This window comes from Prenolepis imparis, unplaced genomic scaffold (assembly GCF_030444845.1).
Source record: "Prenolepis imparis isolate NDT839.2.m4 unplaced genomic scaffold, iyPreImpa1.0 SCAF_4, whole genome shotgun sequence".
In the NCBI taxonomy this organism is placed as follows: Eukaryota; Metazoa; Arthropoda; class Insecta; order Hymenoptera; family Formicidae; genus Prenolepis; species Prenolepis imparis.
The window spans coordinates 9392760-9406838 of NW_028141162.1; the positions used below are offsets into that span (position 1 = coordinate 9392760).

The 14079-nt window shown below is 33.8% G+C and overlaps 2 protein-coding genes across 5 annotated transcripts; one reads left to right on the forward strand and one right to left on the reverse strand.

Moving 5' to 3' along the window:
• Positions 1-715: 715 nt before the first annotated feature.
• On the reverse strand, positions 716-12362 carry Gycbeta100b (guanylate cyclase soluble subunit beta-1-like). 4 transcript variants are annotated; one of them, XM_083035338.1, is made up of 14 exons: positions 12219-12362; positions 11857-11930; positions 10217-10317; positions 9979-10097; positions 8386-8541; positions 7996-8149; positions 7651-7805; positions 6839-6967; positions 6660-6742; positions 6030-6200; positions 5389-5626; positions 4951-5091; positions 3998-4155; positions 716-1195 (listed from the first exon to the last, which is right to left on the reverse strand). In XM_083035338.1, exons 1-14 carry the CDS (start codon positions 12219-12221, stop codon positions 1066-1068), a joined length of 1812 nt encoding a protein of 603 aa, XP_082891464.1. In that variant the 5' UTR covers positions 12222-12362; the 3' UTR covers positions 716-1065. The 4 variants fall into 4 exon arrangements, with proteins under 4 accessions (XP_082891464.1, XP_082891466.1, XP_082891465.1 ...); XM_083035340.1 differs by lacking the exon at positions 11857-11930 and having other exon boundaries at positions 12219-12357; XM_083035339.1 differs by lacking the exon at positions 12219-12362 and having other exon boundaries at positions 11853-11930.
• Positions 1515-3199, forward strand: Stops (SOCS domain-containing protein stops). Its single transcript, XM_083035342.1, has 2 exons — positions 1515-1692; positions 2197-3199. The coding sequence occupies exons 1-2, from the start codon at positions 1554-1556 to the stop codon at positions 3099-3101; spliced, it is 1044 nt and encodes a 347-aa protein (XP_082891468.1). The 5' UTR covers positions 1515-1553; the 3' UTR covers positions 3102-3199.
• Positions 12363-14079: the final 1717 nt, after the last annotated feature.

The following is a 14079-nucleotide window of genomic DNA, read 5'->3' on the forward strand; positions in this document are numbered from 1 at the left end:
ATTTCAATGAAAACATTTCAATAACTTTTATAGATAGATAATAGTTCTCTATACTACGATTAAATCTATATGACATAAATTTGCATGATGATGTATCATCTAATGGTGATTTATGTATGCAGCTTATCCTTCGAATAATGTGATAATATTTTAAAATTACTATATTAATGATTTTTCACATATATCCATACATTATTCATATATCACTTAATATCAAGATGTAGCTTATACATCATTTTTTTAAATTGTTGTTTTAATCGCTTTTATATAATATGATATAACGAAGATTTGAAACGATCTAATGCAAATAGTCATGATTATCGCGATTATCACGATTTAAAATCAGATAATTTCACAGAAATAAATATAATGAGATTTTAAAACGCGTTATTTTTTTAAATTTTATATAAAATACATTTTAATAAAAAAAACAGATACATTGCTCTTATCAGCATTTTTAGAATCGAATAGAATGCATGTAAGATTCATTCTAATGACCTTGCGTGAGACTTAAAGGGGAATAGAACAGGTTCCGTTACACCTCTCAGCCGCATACAGAGTGCGGATTATCTATCTGGTTATACTTGTTAATTTTTTCTCAGCTAATGGCAAAACATTTCGCACCTATGACCTCCACACTGGAAGCGAGTATCGATAGCCTGTCGGATGACACGGGTTGCACAAAACGGGAAAAGAAGTTTTTACTGCCGCAATGTCACCAAATAAATAACGATTATATTTGATTGCCTTGTACACTTACAGTTGCTGAACAGCCTATCGAGCTGAAGATAAAGTGGTCGGATTTGTTTAAGAACAAATGTAGGAAATCAGCGATATCCCATTACAATAAACTTTTTATAAACTTTTTTCACGTATATATAATCAAATGGTACATGAAAACCGTAAAAGTGTTTTTACATGAAATACACATCGCTGATATTTTATCATCATTATTACCTCGTTTCTCTTTGAAGAAATGTACGAATTTTATTTTCTCACAGTACATCAAGTTTATAGCTCAAACTGATTCTCGAAATTATTGCTATATTTAATTGCCATAACAATTTACGATGTCAGCTCTCTTTCCCTGGATAGAAACCATACGTTCATAGGCTCGGATTTTCCCTTCATGGAGACGGGACCTCTGTACTCCAAAAGAAATTGTGGATCTTGATTTTCGGGCATGCAAAGATATCTGCAACAAATCGTACAAACATTTGTTGTAATCATAATGATATAACAGTTGCATTATTCCTCTAAAAACTATTTGAAAAAATATTATTCCTTTATTACTTTTTACAAAATATTTTGTAAAATAATATTTGAATAAATCTTGATTCTTTCTCTTACATATACATATAAAAAGCTTATAAACACACAATTGCTCCTGCATAAATATAGATTGCCCCAGAAAGGGTCAAAGAAACCTTTGAAATGCGACTTTACGTCTAATTGAATTAACTCTGTGCCGCGTTGTTTCCTCTATTCGTAATCATTAAAACGTGAACGTTCGCGATGGTCGCTGTGTGACTTTTACACGTCATTAAAATTACATGCAAATCATGGAGGTGTTGATAGATTGCTATTTCGATCGACTGTTTGCAGAAATGGAACGCAGTTGCTTAGCTTCGCGATACAAACGTCGCGAGTTGGTCAATTATTTCACAGACGTGATAAACAGTTGTGCAGAAGGTAACAAGATTTATGATGATCAACTTTGTGTGTACTGTGCGAATATTTACGCATAGTCGCGTAAGTGACAAATGAATCGCATCTATATGGATCGATAATCATTATCATGATAACGTTATTTTATTGCTTGCCTGTAGCTGGTGGAAAATTTCTAAATATTATATATTTATAGATGACTATGATTCTCGCGAACATATATTAATGATAGTTATATCTGCTAATTTCTTATCCGTCTCTTTACAACGCAACATGATCACTTGAAACATGCAAAGATATCACCGCCCATTATAATCTTACCGTTACATTAAACTTGCCTAATCCTATCTCTCTATTTGTCTTTGTTTCGTCATTGCGATAACGGTGAAAAATACCACGCACCGTAAAACGCATCGCCCCAAATTCCAGAACAATTTTTGCATCTCCGTCTCTCGCTCGCGTTCTACGCGTAAAAGAATATTTTATTCGCGATACGATCGACGAATCATGGCTGTTTGACGCTTTCAGCGGAGAATCTCGACAAGCAGGACGTGTGCGAGAGGATCGTCATCTCGGCTCTGCGTTATCACAATATCACGATGATGGAGAACGGGTCGGTTTGCCTGCTCGGCAAATTTCACAACGTTCTTTACATCGCGGTGAAGCTCTGCTACGACTGGGACATCAACAAAAACGAGATCGTCAGCCGGTTGCTAAATGACATATTCTACTGCGAGAAGACGTTCGAACGATTGTTCGTCGGGGCGATTTTCGGCACGCGCGTAACACATTTCCTATCCGGTTGGAAATGCGACTTCGACGATCGCGAGGATAATATCCGGGCCCTGGTGTACTTCTTGAATCACGCGATTAGCGGTCGGTTGGAATACCGTTGCGAGTCCTCCCTGATAAAGAGACGCTTCATTGACGTGCCTATGGAATCGTACGGACAGGTTTTGCCTCTGAGAGTCGCGATTCAGCACGGCGCGCCGGACATCCTGTTGATCATGTTGCGCTACGGCGCCTCGGTCGAGTCTGACAAACTTGCTCCGTCACCGATGGAGATTATCCTGACGAAACTCAGCGAGTTCGAGGTGCAACCAGGTCAGAAGGAGATCGTTTACCCGGAACACTTAGTGACATGTCTGAAACTGATACTGCGAACCGTGACTACCGCCTGCGTCAGGACTCCCGATCACATTGCTAATCACATCGGTATCCTTAGCGTGTCCTTGTACGAGCAATATCCCAATCTGGCGAACCAAAATCTGATTCCTCCAGAACGTAGCGGAGTCTGTCCGGCAGAACTCAAGCACTTGTGCCGTTGCCGAATACGCGAAATTCTCCACACGAATTGGGCGTTGCCTTGCGGAATCAAAAGTCTGCAGATTCCAGAATCTCTGAAAAATTATCTGAACCTGTTACAGGATTGACGGAACACGTCGTACGTCGCGCGATGCTCTCATTGATGCTCGGCATCGATCGTTCCTCTCCGTCTTGGCGTGGAATCTCAGAAATATTTTATCACACGTCTCCGTATGCAGTTATGTCCTAGAATTTCACTGCGACTTTCTCGATATAACTCGCATATTCACTCGGAATTCAATAAATATGCGCGTCAAAGTCTGTCAAAGTCACCGTGTAAGTTGGTATCGTGATTTCTGCCGCATCAATCTTGAATTTCGGTAAACAGAAAGAACGGAGCGAAGCAAAACTTTGACACAAATATGAATCCTAAATCTAAACGTGTCAGACTTTACGCGGAATTTTTGACAAATATGAATCATATATCTAAACATGTCAGACTGTAAGCGAAATTTTTTATGCACACGAACAAGTTCGTACAATGACATATAATATAAGCCATTCAAGTAGGTCTAAGAGCCAAGGTTTGAGAAAATGTCAAGTTCAAAAGGTCGACGATGATAGCGTCTCATAATGGCAATGCATTTAATGAATCTTGAGAATTAGAGAAACGTTTTGTGAGGGATGCTTGTTCGTCTGATGCGAATACCAGAAACATTCGAGAATAGCGGAAAGTATGTCGTGAGACGATGCAAAATGTACACGTTCGGGAAACCGAAGTTGTGTTATCCATTAGCAACTTTCTTTAATTTAAAGAAGCGAAAGTAAGGTAAAAGGTGCATAATTATGAAAATGAGGGACCGATATTCTAAACATATATATTTATATGTATTTAACAATATAAAATAAATTACTTGTATATATATATTCACAATAAATCACCTATGTGTGTATATATGTATGTATGTATGAATTCATATAATATTAGCAATGTGTGTGCGCGCGCCGGTATAAAATAATTTACCTGTAAGCGTCTTCCGAAACATTGATTTTTCCTAGTTGGCCAGTGGTCTCCGTTCGACTAGTAAGATTTACAGTATTTCCAAATAAACAATAACGAGGCATGCGATGACCAATTACACCAGTAACGACTTCTCCGCTGTGTATTCCAATTGTAATTTTCTGTAAAAATAATAAAATATTTTTATATATATAGACAAATATTAAGAATACATATCAATCAAGAAAAAATATAATTTATATTTTTTTTTTGTTTCTGTAATATTTGCAACAAATTTTTATAGAAGAAAATTATCGTTATATTATCTAAATTATAAATTTAATTTATAAGCAAGTATAAATATATAAATACGTATATAAATATATAATAAATAAATATATACATATATAAATATATCTTTTACATCAATTGTTTTTTCCTTTTATTTTTATATATCCCTGTCAGTGCACAATTTGAACTTATCAAAATTACTAACTTTACTTTTGAAATTGAATCAGAATTAAGTCCTAGTATTCTAGTCGAAGTCATAACTGTGATCAAATATTTAAGTAACATGAAAATCGCATTTAACTCTGCGAACAAAGTTAGGCCATCTCGTAGGGATACAAAATTAAATATAGATGTGCCATTTGTTCCTCGCGAAAGTGTATATACACATACACACGCACGCACGCACGCACATACATACACGCACACGCACACACCATATGTATATATCTATATATATGTGTGTCAGAAGAGATTTCAACTTTCTACAGAGTCAACGAACAGTTAGCCGCCTCGATAATCTCTTTTATCAGGCAACCCTTCAGCCTGCTTTATGATGTGTAGCGTTTAACGTGTAATCTTTAATTGACTTCCATCGACTCTTTTTAAGTCACGTTATCGAACCGTTTCACGCGGCCATAGTCGTTGTAGCAAAATATAGCCGACAAACAACTTGTGTATGTACGTACCACAGGTTCCCCATCGATCTGCACTTCGTCAGCCGCGAGATCCATCATGTCCAGCGCTAGACGAGCGATGCATCGTGCATGGCAACGACAGGGTTCTGGCAATCCACTCACCGCCATGTATTTATCACCGATAGTCTCCACCTAGACCGACCAAAAGTGGAATTAGCTGCAATGGAAACCTGAGACAAATTTGAGAGTGTTATCGATATCGCGTGAAATTAGAAATAACATTTGCGTGCGATTACGTCGAATGTATACATGTACCTTTTCAAATATTTTATTAAAAGTATTCACAATGTCTATTATATTATTTTTCTATACAAAACAATAATATGATAAAAAATCTCTTTTCCTATCATGTACCAATCCTTGCTATAAATAAAATAAGAATTTTAAAAAAATTAAAAATAAAATTTATTATAAACTATAAACATTTACCTTATAAGCGTTAGGATTTTTTTTCGGATCAGTTAACACGTCGAAAGCCGTGTACAGCTCATTGAGCATGTTAACGATCTTCATAGCGCCATTGGAGTCTGTATGAGCCGCACAGTAGGCTCCGAAACCGACTATTCCGGAGAACAGTAAAGTAACGCAATCGTACTTTTTTGCCGGTACTGGTCTTGAGTGTCTGAGCTCGTTCGCCACCGAAATAGGAAGCACTGAATAGAGTAACCTACATGCAGAACACAGATGATCTTTTATTCAACGTCGCGCGCGCTAGTTTTATCTAATCGGATTAAGATCCGCGCGAAACAGTTCTCGGCAAGTTGACAGGAGAATTGAATTTGGATAGTTTCGAGAGAATCTCGATACAGGAAAGAACTCAGGAAAGATTTCTAATTCGTTCGAGCTCTCAAGCAGAAGAGTCGGGCGGAAAGTTTCGCTATATCCCATCATAAATTCATTTCCGTTAATTTGCATCGGAAAAATTCTTCACCGCGGGAAGCGATTCGGGGCAGAAGGGGAGCTGCAAATTTTGCAGATAATCGTGTTACTGGTAAACGACGTTGTAAACTCGACGGACGGACAGAGACTCGTCGAATAATCAAGAAATAGCCGCGGGCAGAGATCTTTACCTGTCGGTTTTCTGCTTCTCACCGTCGAGCTCGCGATACGTCTGCTGTAGCTTATCGGTGAGTAGCTCCAAGTTGCGCGTCAGTTTGTAATCCGCCTCGAATTGCTCCGACATCAGGACCAGATCTCGAGTGGCGTCGTGAAGAGGGACGTCGCTCAAGTACAAGCCTCGCCTGAAGCCGAAAGAATAAACCTGACATACGAGAGATCCTGTATCTGTTGATAGAGAACTATATCACGAGGATAGAGTCGTTCGTCCGCTCGCGACATCGGATCTCCTCCCTTCATCGTATCAGGTAATATGTTACGTATATATGAAACTTTCGGTAATGTCAACACGAAACGAAACTTTCAAGTCAGTCAATTATGCTTAACGCGAATAAAGAAAAGATTCAAGAGTTGGCCGAAGACATTAAGATTATTATTACTAGACGACGCAACTTTCTTTGCCGCGAAAGAAGAAGGAACAAGTTTAACAAGTCTTACGGCATCAAAGTTGTGCAAAAGTTTATGATAATGAGCTACTTTATAATCTACTACACTTTACAATCTCTTTATACTTTCCAATTTACTGCAAAAGAAGCGATTAAAAAACGATTAATTAGAATTATAGAAAGTTAACGTAATCTTACCTAGTCAAGTCATCAAGATTCATAACACTTGGATAACATAGAAAGATAACTAAATCGGATTCAGGTATATACAGCATTTGACCCTGGAATATGAATTAAATTTTTACAAGATTTAATCTATAAAAAATTCTTCATTAATTCTCTTTTATTTTTTATTTGTTTTTACACGATATACTGACCTTCAAACGAAGGTTTGAATATTCCTCTGCAGCATCGACGCACATAACTCCCTTTTTCGTTCTTAACACGTATACAGTATTAATATGCGACAATATATTCTCAAATGTTAATTCCAAATGTGGTCTGACCTACGAAGATTCAAAATTGATTAAATCAACCTGTATCGAAACGCACATTAGAAAGAGAGAGAGAGAGATGTTTTAAATAAAATTTATGTGACGTGATATTCATGACAATGGCACACATGATGCATTCATGATTTTTAAGAGATATTACAATGTCGAGACAAATTGTCTAATTGACAACATCGCAATTGATACGTATGAACAATAACGCAAATTGTGTTAAATGTTCGGTTCGGACAACACGCTCCACGTCAGTCACAATAACCTGCATTTGATATACATTCATGTACTTATAGACATGTGCAATGTAATAATGGTAGGCGCAATGCTCTGCGCATTAATATGATTCCTTTGACGCAGGAAACAATTAGTGACACATATTGAAAATTAACGATCGATACTTCATGATACGAATATACGAATGTGCAGCGTCGACCAAATTTTGAAGTGATATTGTCAAACAAAATATCTCTTTTTTTATCATTTGTAGTACTATAACAATTAACACACAGCGAGAAAAGAAAAAAATATCGTTCTCTGAAACGTCAGTAATGCAATGTTTTCAAGACGCAAAGTGCAGATAAATATAGTGCATTAAAATACTAAGACTAATAAATTGTTGATGAATAAAACAGGGATAGACACAATACATACATTATAATAAAAATATTGCGACGTCAACTCACAGTTAAAAGAATGTCGCTTAGTTTGCAATGACCGCTGCAGACGCGCGGAATAACACGTGTTATGGTACATCCGGTTTGAATTATTGTAAGATCTCGATTGAACATTAGATGGAATGGAAAAACTCGACAGAACGTTGTCGGGCTGACCTTTGGTTCTACGACAATTTATTAAATTTTCTATTAAATTTTCTAAGACAATTTATATTGCTCTTCTATCGTTAAAACTACGCTCCTCTTATCATTAGCTTTAGACATTTACGTTTAAACGTTATCTATTGTAATCATAATTTTATTGTCAAATGATTTTTATTGATTCACACTTTATCGAAACAAACAACGACTCACCAACAGATAATGTTTCCAATTCAGCACTCATAGGGTTTGATACGACTCCCGGTCCTGACGTTTCAGTTATAAGGAATTGCACATGATCGCACTCGCTTTTTGTCTTCACTATCTGCATGTCAACGTCGGTGCCGTGCAGTTTTTTTGCGACGGTCTATTTGAAAAATAAATAAAAAATTTTTCCTACCATTTATATTTCCATATAATTGACTAAGAAATTCTCGTTAAATCTTCGCTACGTTTTTCTCAGGCAAGACTCTTTAATGTTTTTTTTTCGCAAAGTGTTGGATATATATTTTCAAGAATATTCAAAGATATAATTAAACTTTGTAAAATCTCAAATTTTGCATAACGAATCATATATTTTTATCAAGCTGCAAAATCAAATACCTTAACAATTCCAATAACGATGTGTTCCAGACCAGGTCGATCGGAATAATAATGCAAAATAAGCGCGCCATCCTCGGGTCTCTCTGTGCATCTAAAAGAGGGTGCTCTCATGCCCGGATATAACGTACCCAAATGATCATGAAGCGCATCCAAATTCTGCAACGTGATGCCGACGTGTATATGTATTCGATATGTATGCATGTACATACATATTTCCAATATCGAATATGAATATGGAATGTATATTTCATCGATTAATCTCGTTGCCATAGTAATATAATTCATAAATGTAATTTAAACAGATTTTTATTTTTTTATCGTGCAAACAGCTCTAGTATTGTAATAATTATAACATTGCACAATAATATATTAAAGTAAATGAAATCATCATCAAAGAGAAAGTAATGTAAAATATAATTACGTTAAAGTTGATATTAATGTTTAAAACATTTTTATGTGACATGTATATGTGTGTGATAATTCTCATTATATTGCAAAATGTGAACGAAATAATAATACTTTGTAGAAAGCAAGAAACTTTGGATTTAATATTAAATTTAATCAGCAACAGCGAGAGAGAGAGAGAGAGAGAGAGAGAGAGAGAGAGAGAGAGAGAGAGAGAGAGACAAAGCTAATATAAATTTTCAAGCATTAAAAAAATGCACATGTGTTATAAAATACTTATAATATATTTCTCATAATATACTTTTCGCTTTCCGTAAGTACCGAACTAGTTAGCTGTTTACCTTCGACTGACACGAAAGATTTGAGTAAAGATCGAAACTAATATTTACTACTAGTTTTGACTAGGATCGAACTTCTATGAAGAGCAAGAGTTACGAGTTTTAAATGAGAAATGTACTGTAAGTTTATACAGTACACACATATACACACATCAATGTTCAAAGATTCTTATTAGCCTTGTCTCATTGCTTAGATATTAATTCTGAAATAACGAACCAAAAGTTACTTTTAATTTTTTATTTTTATATTAAATTTAATTATATGATTTTTTTCTACACGTGATAAAAATAATGAAAAAGAAATTAAAACCTTTCAGCATATTGCTGTACAACTATATGAATTAAAATTAAATTCTTATTTAATTTTCAGTAAACAATCATGTGAAAAATGTGTACATTTATTTCTTATAATTTTTAATAACAATATTCAATTTCTTAAATTTAATTATAAATTTAAGAAATCTACAATATCTTCAGAATATTGAACTAACTAAGAAGAATATAAAGTAACATCCGGATAATTTTCATAACAAGATTCTCTAATGTGTTTATTCATAGAGAAAGAGGATACATCCGGTTCTATCTATATGGCTAGTTTAGCGAATGATTCCATGATAAATAATGACATGTACACCAGATGCGGAGAGTACAATTTAACAGGCTACTCAATTATTAAGATTGTCCCTAATGCGAATTTAAAATGTTAAGTGAAATCAGTTAGCGATCGAATTAAAGATGAGATACAAATTATCAGGTCTACTTTCCTTATCAGCATAAATTAGTGATTAAGCGCATCAAATTGTGCTTAATTTAAGAGAAATTTGTAGTAAATATAATTTTCAGACTTTACCTGCAGAAAATCTCTAGGTGTTGCTCCAAGGACTTGAAGAATCTTGTCATAACCGGAATCTTGGCAAAACTCAAAGAACATTCGGCCAAACAACTCAAGTATTTCATTGGCAGGAATATCTAGAGCATAAGATATCTAATAAACTTTTCTATTATAAATAATATTCTATACAATAATATCATACTCTATACAATGATATCTTGTTGTCTATTGTTGTCTATTATGAAAATATACATACTAAGTTTATTGACAGCGGCGGATATCAGATTATATGTAATCTCGTCGTCATAAATTTGTCGCACCAGAAACTGTCCTTCCATATTGACCGCCGCATCTTTTCTAAATCAATACAATTATAAAAATATTGCGATAAAAGAAAAAAGAAATACATTCCACAAAACAATATAACTTATTTATAAAACTCAATCAATTATTTGTAGATTGTTTCCAATGTTTTTAGAAAAATATTCGATATTAGTTTAAATTAGAATTTTATTTAAAATAATTTTTTAATTATTTTGTAACATTCCTAAATTTATTTGCATACTCTTTTAGTCTTTTTAAAAGACTTGACAATTTGGTAAGTACTTTCTGTGGCTTGCTACTATTTCATTTACATATCAGAAGTTCAAAGCTGTTCTTTGATATGGATATCAGGTGTCACGTTAAACTTACCTCAGCGTCTCTAGAGAGCTTCTGCAATAGCTTTAGTAATATTTATATTACAGAGCAACTTATATACCCTTAAATTATTCAAAGAGAGAGAGTTATTCTCTATACTTATAAAGAAATGCTGATAATAATTATGAAGTAAGAAAGCTAATTAACGCGAACAATAATTAAAATGATATTAATAATATAGATTGATAATATTATAAAAGTAGTTTATAACTTTTACATTATGTAAATTTATAGTTGCGAGTTTTCGTATTATTATTAAGATTAAAAGTTCAATCTCTTCTTAAATAACGTTGTTAAAGAATATATTTTGAATCACTTTTTATAATCAAGTATCAAAAGTTACTTCTTAATTTTATTGTGATATTGCTATAAAACCAGATAATACTTCCGATATTACCGAACATTATTCTCGAACCAATTTTGCCGACCATATTGCTAAACTTTATTTAGGGCGGACAAATTGGCTATCTTATAGATACATACTTTTAAGTGATACTCCTGCTCGTAGAAGAACATTTTGAGGTAAGTAAATAATAATACTTTGAAATAATTATAGTACTGCAATACGCGCTTAAAAACATAATTAGTAGAACAAGTTTAGGATTGCTAGAATTATGACATTAACGTTTAATTTAAATGATATAACATATTATTCAAATTGGAGTAAATCTGTGCGATAGATTAATCGAATAATTAATTAATTTGTTTTTTCATAAATTTATTTGTTTTTAAAAAGTTATTTATAATTTTTGTAAAATAAAACGAGGCATTTTGGAGAAGACCAAAATTTAAAAATACAAAATATCTGTTTTAAACATTTTTAAGCATAACTTACAATAAAATATATGGTTTAAACAATAATATATGCGAACGGTTTAAGAAGAGGTATCTCTATAAGCTCTCTCTAATGGATGAGAAAAATCTGCACATAGTATAATAATCTTGACAAATAGAGACGTGAATATGAGTTACCGCGAAGATAATTTAGCATTGCATATGACTCATATAAAACTTTATATGACATATCACTCAACGTATAATATATCTTCTACAACTATGTCAACACTTGATTGCTCATCTGACAATGTCCGAATGAAAATACCGTATGGATCACGTAGGTATGAAAGGAGAAACGTGCAAGATGAAAGAATGAAAGCAAGATAACAGAGAGATAGGTCATCTACTATTTTTACCTACTTTATCGTTTCCCACGTCTCGCTGCCAAAGGTCTTCACAACTAAGAGTTCAAGAGCGTAATTCACAAAACCGTACTGCACATATAAAGACAAAAAAGAATTGCGTACAATTTACCAGAGAAAAAAATTAATATATGTATTACGAAATTATGATACGCGAATATATAAGCTCGTTGTCGACGTTGCAGGTGCTGACGAGTTTTGCCCCTTTGCATATCTAACGTGCAATGTCCGACGTGACCGATACGGTTCTCCAACCCTCAGGTCATCGTCGTCCTGCTCCAAATAATGCCCCAAATAATTCCAAATTCGCATTCTCGTCAGCATCCACGCCGTCGTTCTAACTCTTTCGCACCAACGTACCATGTTGCTGCACCTGACAATCAGATTGCGGGGGAGGGGGTGAATTCGAAATTGATCTCACTTCTCACGCGTCATTCCATTCTGATTGCCAGCTGGAGCCGTGTTTACCTCGTGCACACGAGCTGCGTACTGGAAGGCGACCTCGTCGTTCGCCGGCACACGATAAGTATCGATTTTTCGGTCCTCGTTGCGACTGCGCCACCTAGATATCACCTAGTTGTGCTCCTCTTATACACGAGCCACCCTCGACCGAGTCGCATACCACCCTTTAGGTTCTCCCAATCCGCTTTGCTCCGACACGACGGAGCCGGGGACGCTATATAACTTCGCGAATGAATACTTATAAGACTTTTGTGAGATTAGTGAGCGGCAAGCGACTTGTCAACCCTTGGTCGTTCGAGATACGAGCGCACCTCGTTTTCAATGCACGTTCACGCGGCGAAAGAGAATCGACGATTTATTTTTATAGCCCGGGGATTTCGGCGAAAAAATAGATGTAGACGCTTTCTTGCGTCGATGAATTGATGACGTAATGAAATGCAATCTCTCGATGCCATGAATCTTGAAGAATGTCATTTAGAAAAGTTTCAAACTGCAGTATAAAGTGTTCTTACAAGTGTCCTCTCCCTCTCAAAGTAACGAGCGATTTCTTCAAGTCAAGATTTCTTTCTCTAATGATACTGAAATGATTGACGCATGTAGGTGTCATTTTATGATATCATAATATTTTCTTAATAGTATTTAAATAGTAATCTTAATGGTATTAAAAAATGTATATATTAAGATTTAATTTAATTACACATTGCGTATAATAATTATAAGTAACTGACTTTAAAGCAAAATGATAATAGACTGCACTTTTGTTATAGATTGTTTCAGTTGGATATATAATACAAATATATTCTATCTTTAGAACATTTATTTAATGCAGACAATAAATTTAATTACAGCGACATGCATGTTGTCAATTAAATCCGTTTTAATTGAGATATGCGAATTGCATATAATTTTATTTTGCCATTAATTTATGTTATTCATAACACTAAAAAAATTTGATAGAAAGCGTTTACTAGTGAGAACAAATATGTATATACATCATTAAGCTAGTTAAAATAATAAGCGAAATAATAGCTTACTTCAGCAAAATAATAAAATTACAATATTATTATAAAGAGATTTAAAATATACATATTGGCAAGTTTAATATCAAGCATTTTACGTTATTAATAACACTAAAAAACTATTAACACAACAATTCAATTCAATTTATGAATATTGTAATAAAAAAAACGAATATTTAGGTACAGATATCCTATCAAGAGTTTAAATATAAATTAATTAAATTAAATTAAACAAATTTATTTCAAAAAGCTATAATAAAAATATATTTATTAATATACTATTAAATATAAGTTTAAGTGTTACATATTAATATTAATATTAAGCAGGCCAATAAATCCAATAAATAAAGAGTCCATAAAATAATGGCATTTTTATGTAAATATGTCAAATATATATACGCGCGAATGTGTACAAGAATATTATCTATAAAAATAACATGAATAAATTATTATCTAGTGTACAAGTTTGCAAATAGTAAATGTGTTATGTAATAAAAATGTACCTTATTTTTAAAACCTATCCTTTTATTTTATAAAAGAAAAAAACAATTAAAAAATAGACAACAAAGAAAGAAAGAATGAGTTATATACATATATATGTATGTATTTTCACAAAGTATGTCTTTATCGCGCTAGAGTTAATAGGGATAGGTTCATTAAAGAGTTCAATGTTATATAATAGTGTGTGCATGTCACATTGCACGCAATTATATTATTGTATCAATGTCAAAGGATATGAA

Bases quoted from the DNA above. Each gene is read 5' to 3' on its own strand.
- Stops (XM_083035342.1), top strand. From the start codon at position 1,554: ATGCAAATCATGGAGGTGTTGATAGATTGCTATTTCGATCGACTGTTT. The intron at 1,693-2,196 runs GTAACAAGATTT...TGACGCTTTCAG, and splicing joins GATAAACAGTTGTGCAGAAG to CGGAGAATCTCGACAAGCAG.
- Gycbeta100b (XM_083035338.1), bottom strand. The intron at 10,098-10,216 runs GTATGTATATTT...CTTATGCTCTAG, and splicing joins CGCCGCTGTCAATAAACTTA to ATATTCCTGCCAATGAAATA. The intron at 8,542-9,978 runs GTAAAGTCTGAA...ATCACGTTGCAG, and splicing joins CACCTAGAGATTTTCTGCAG to AATTTGGATGCGCTTCATGA.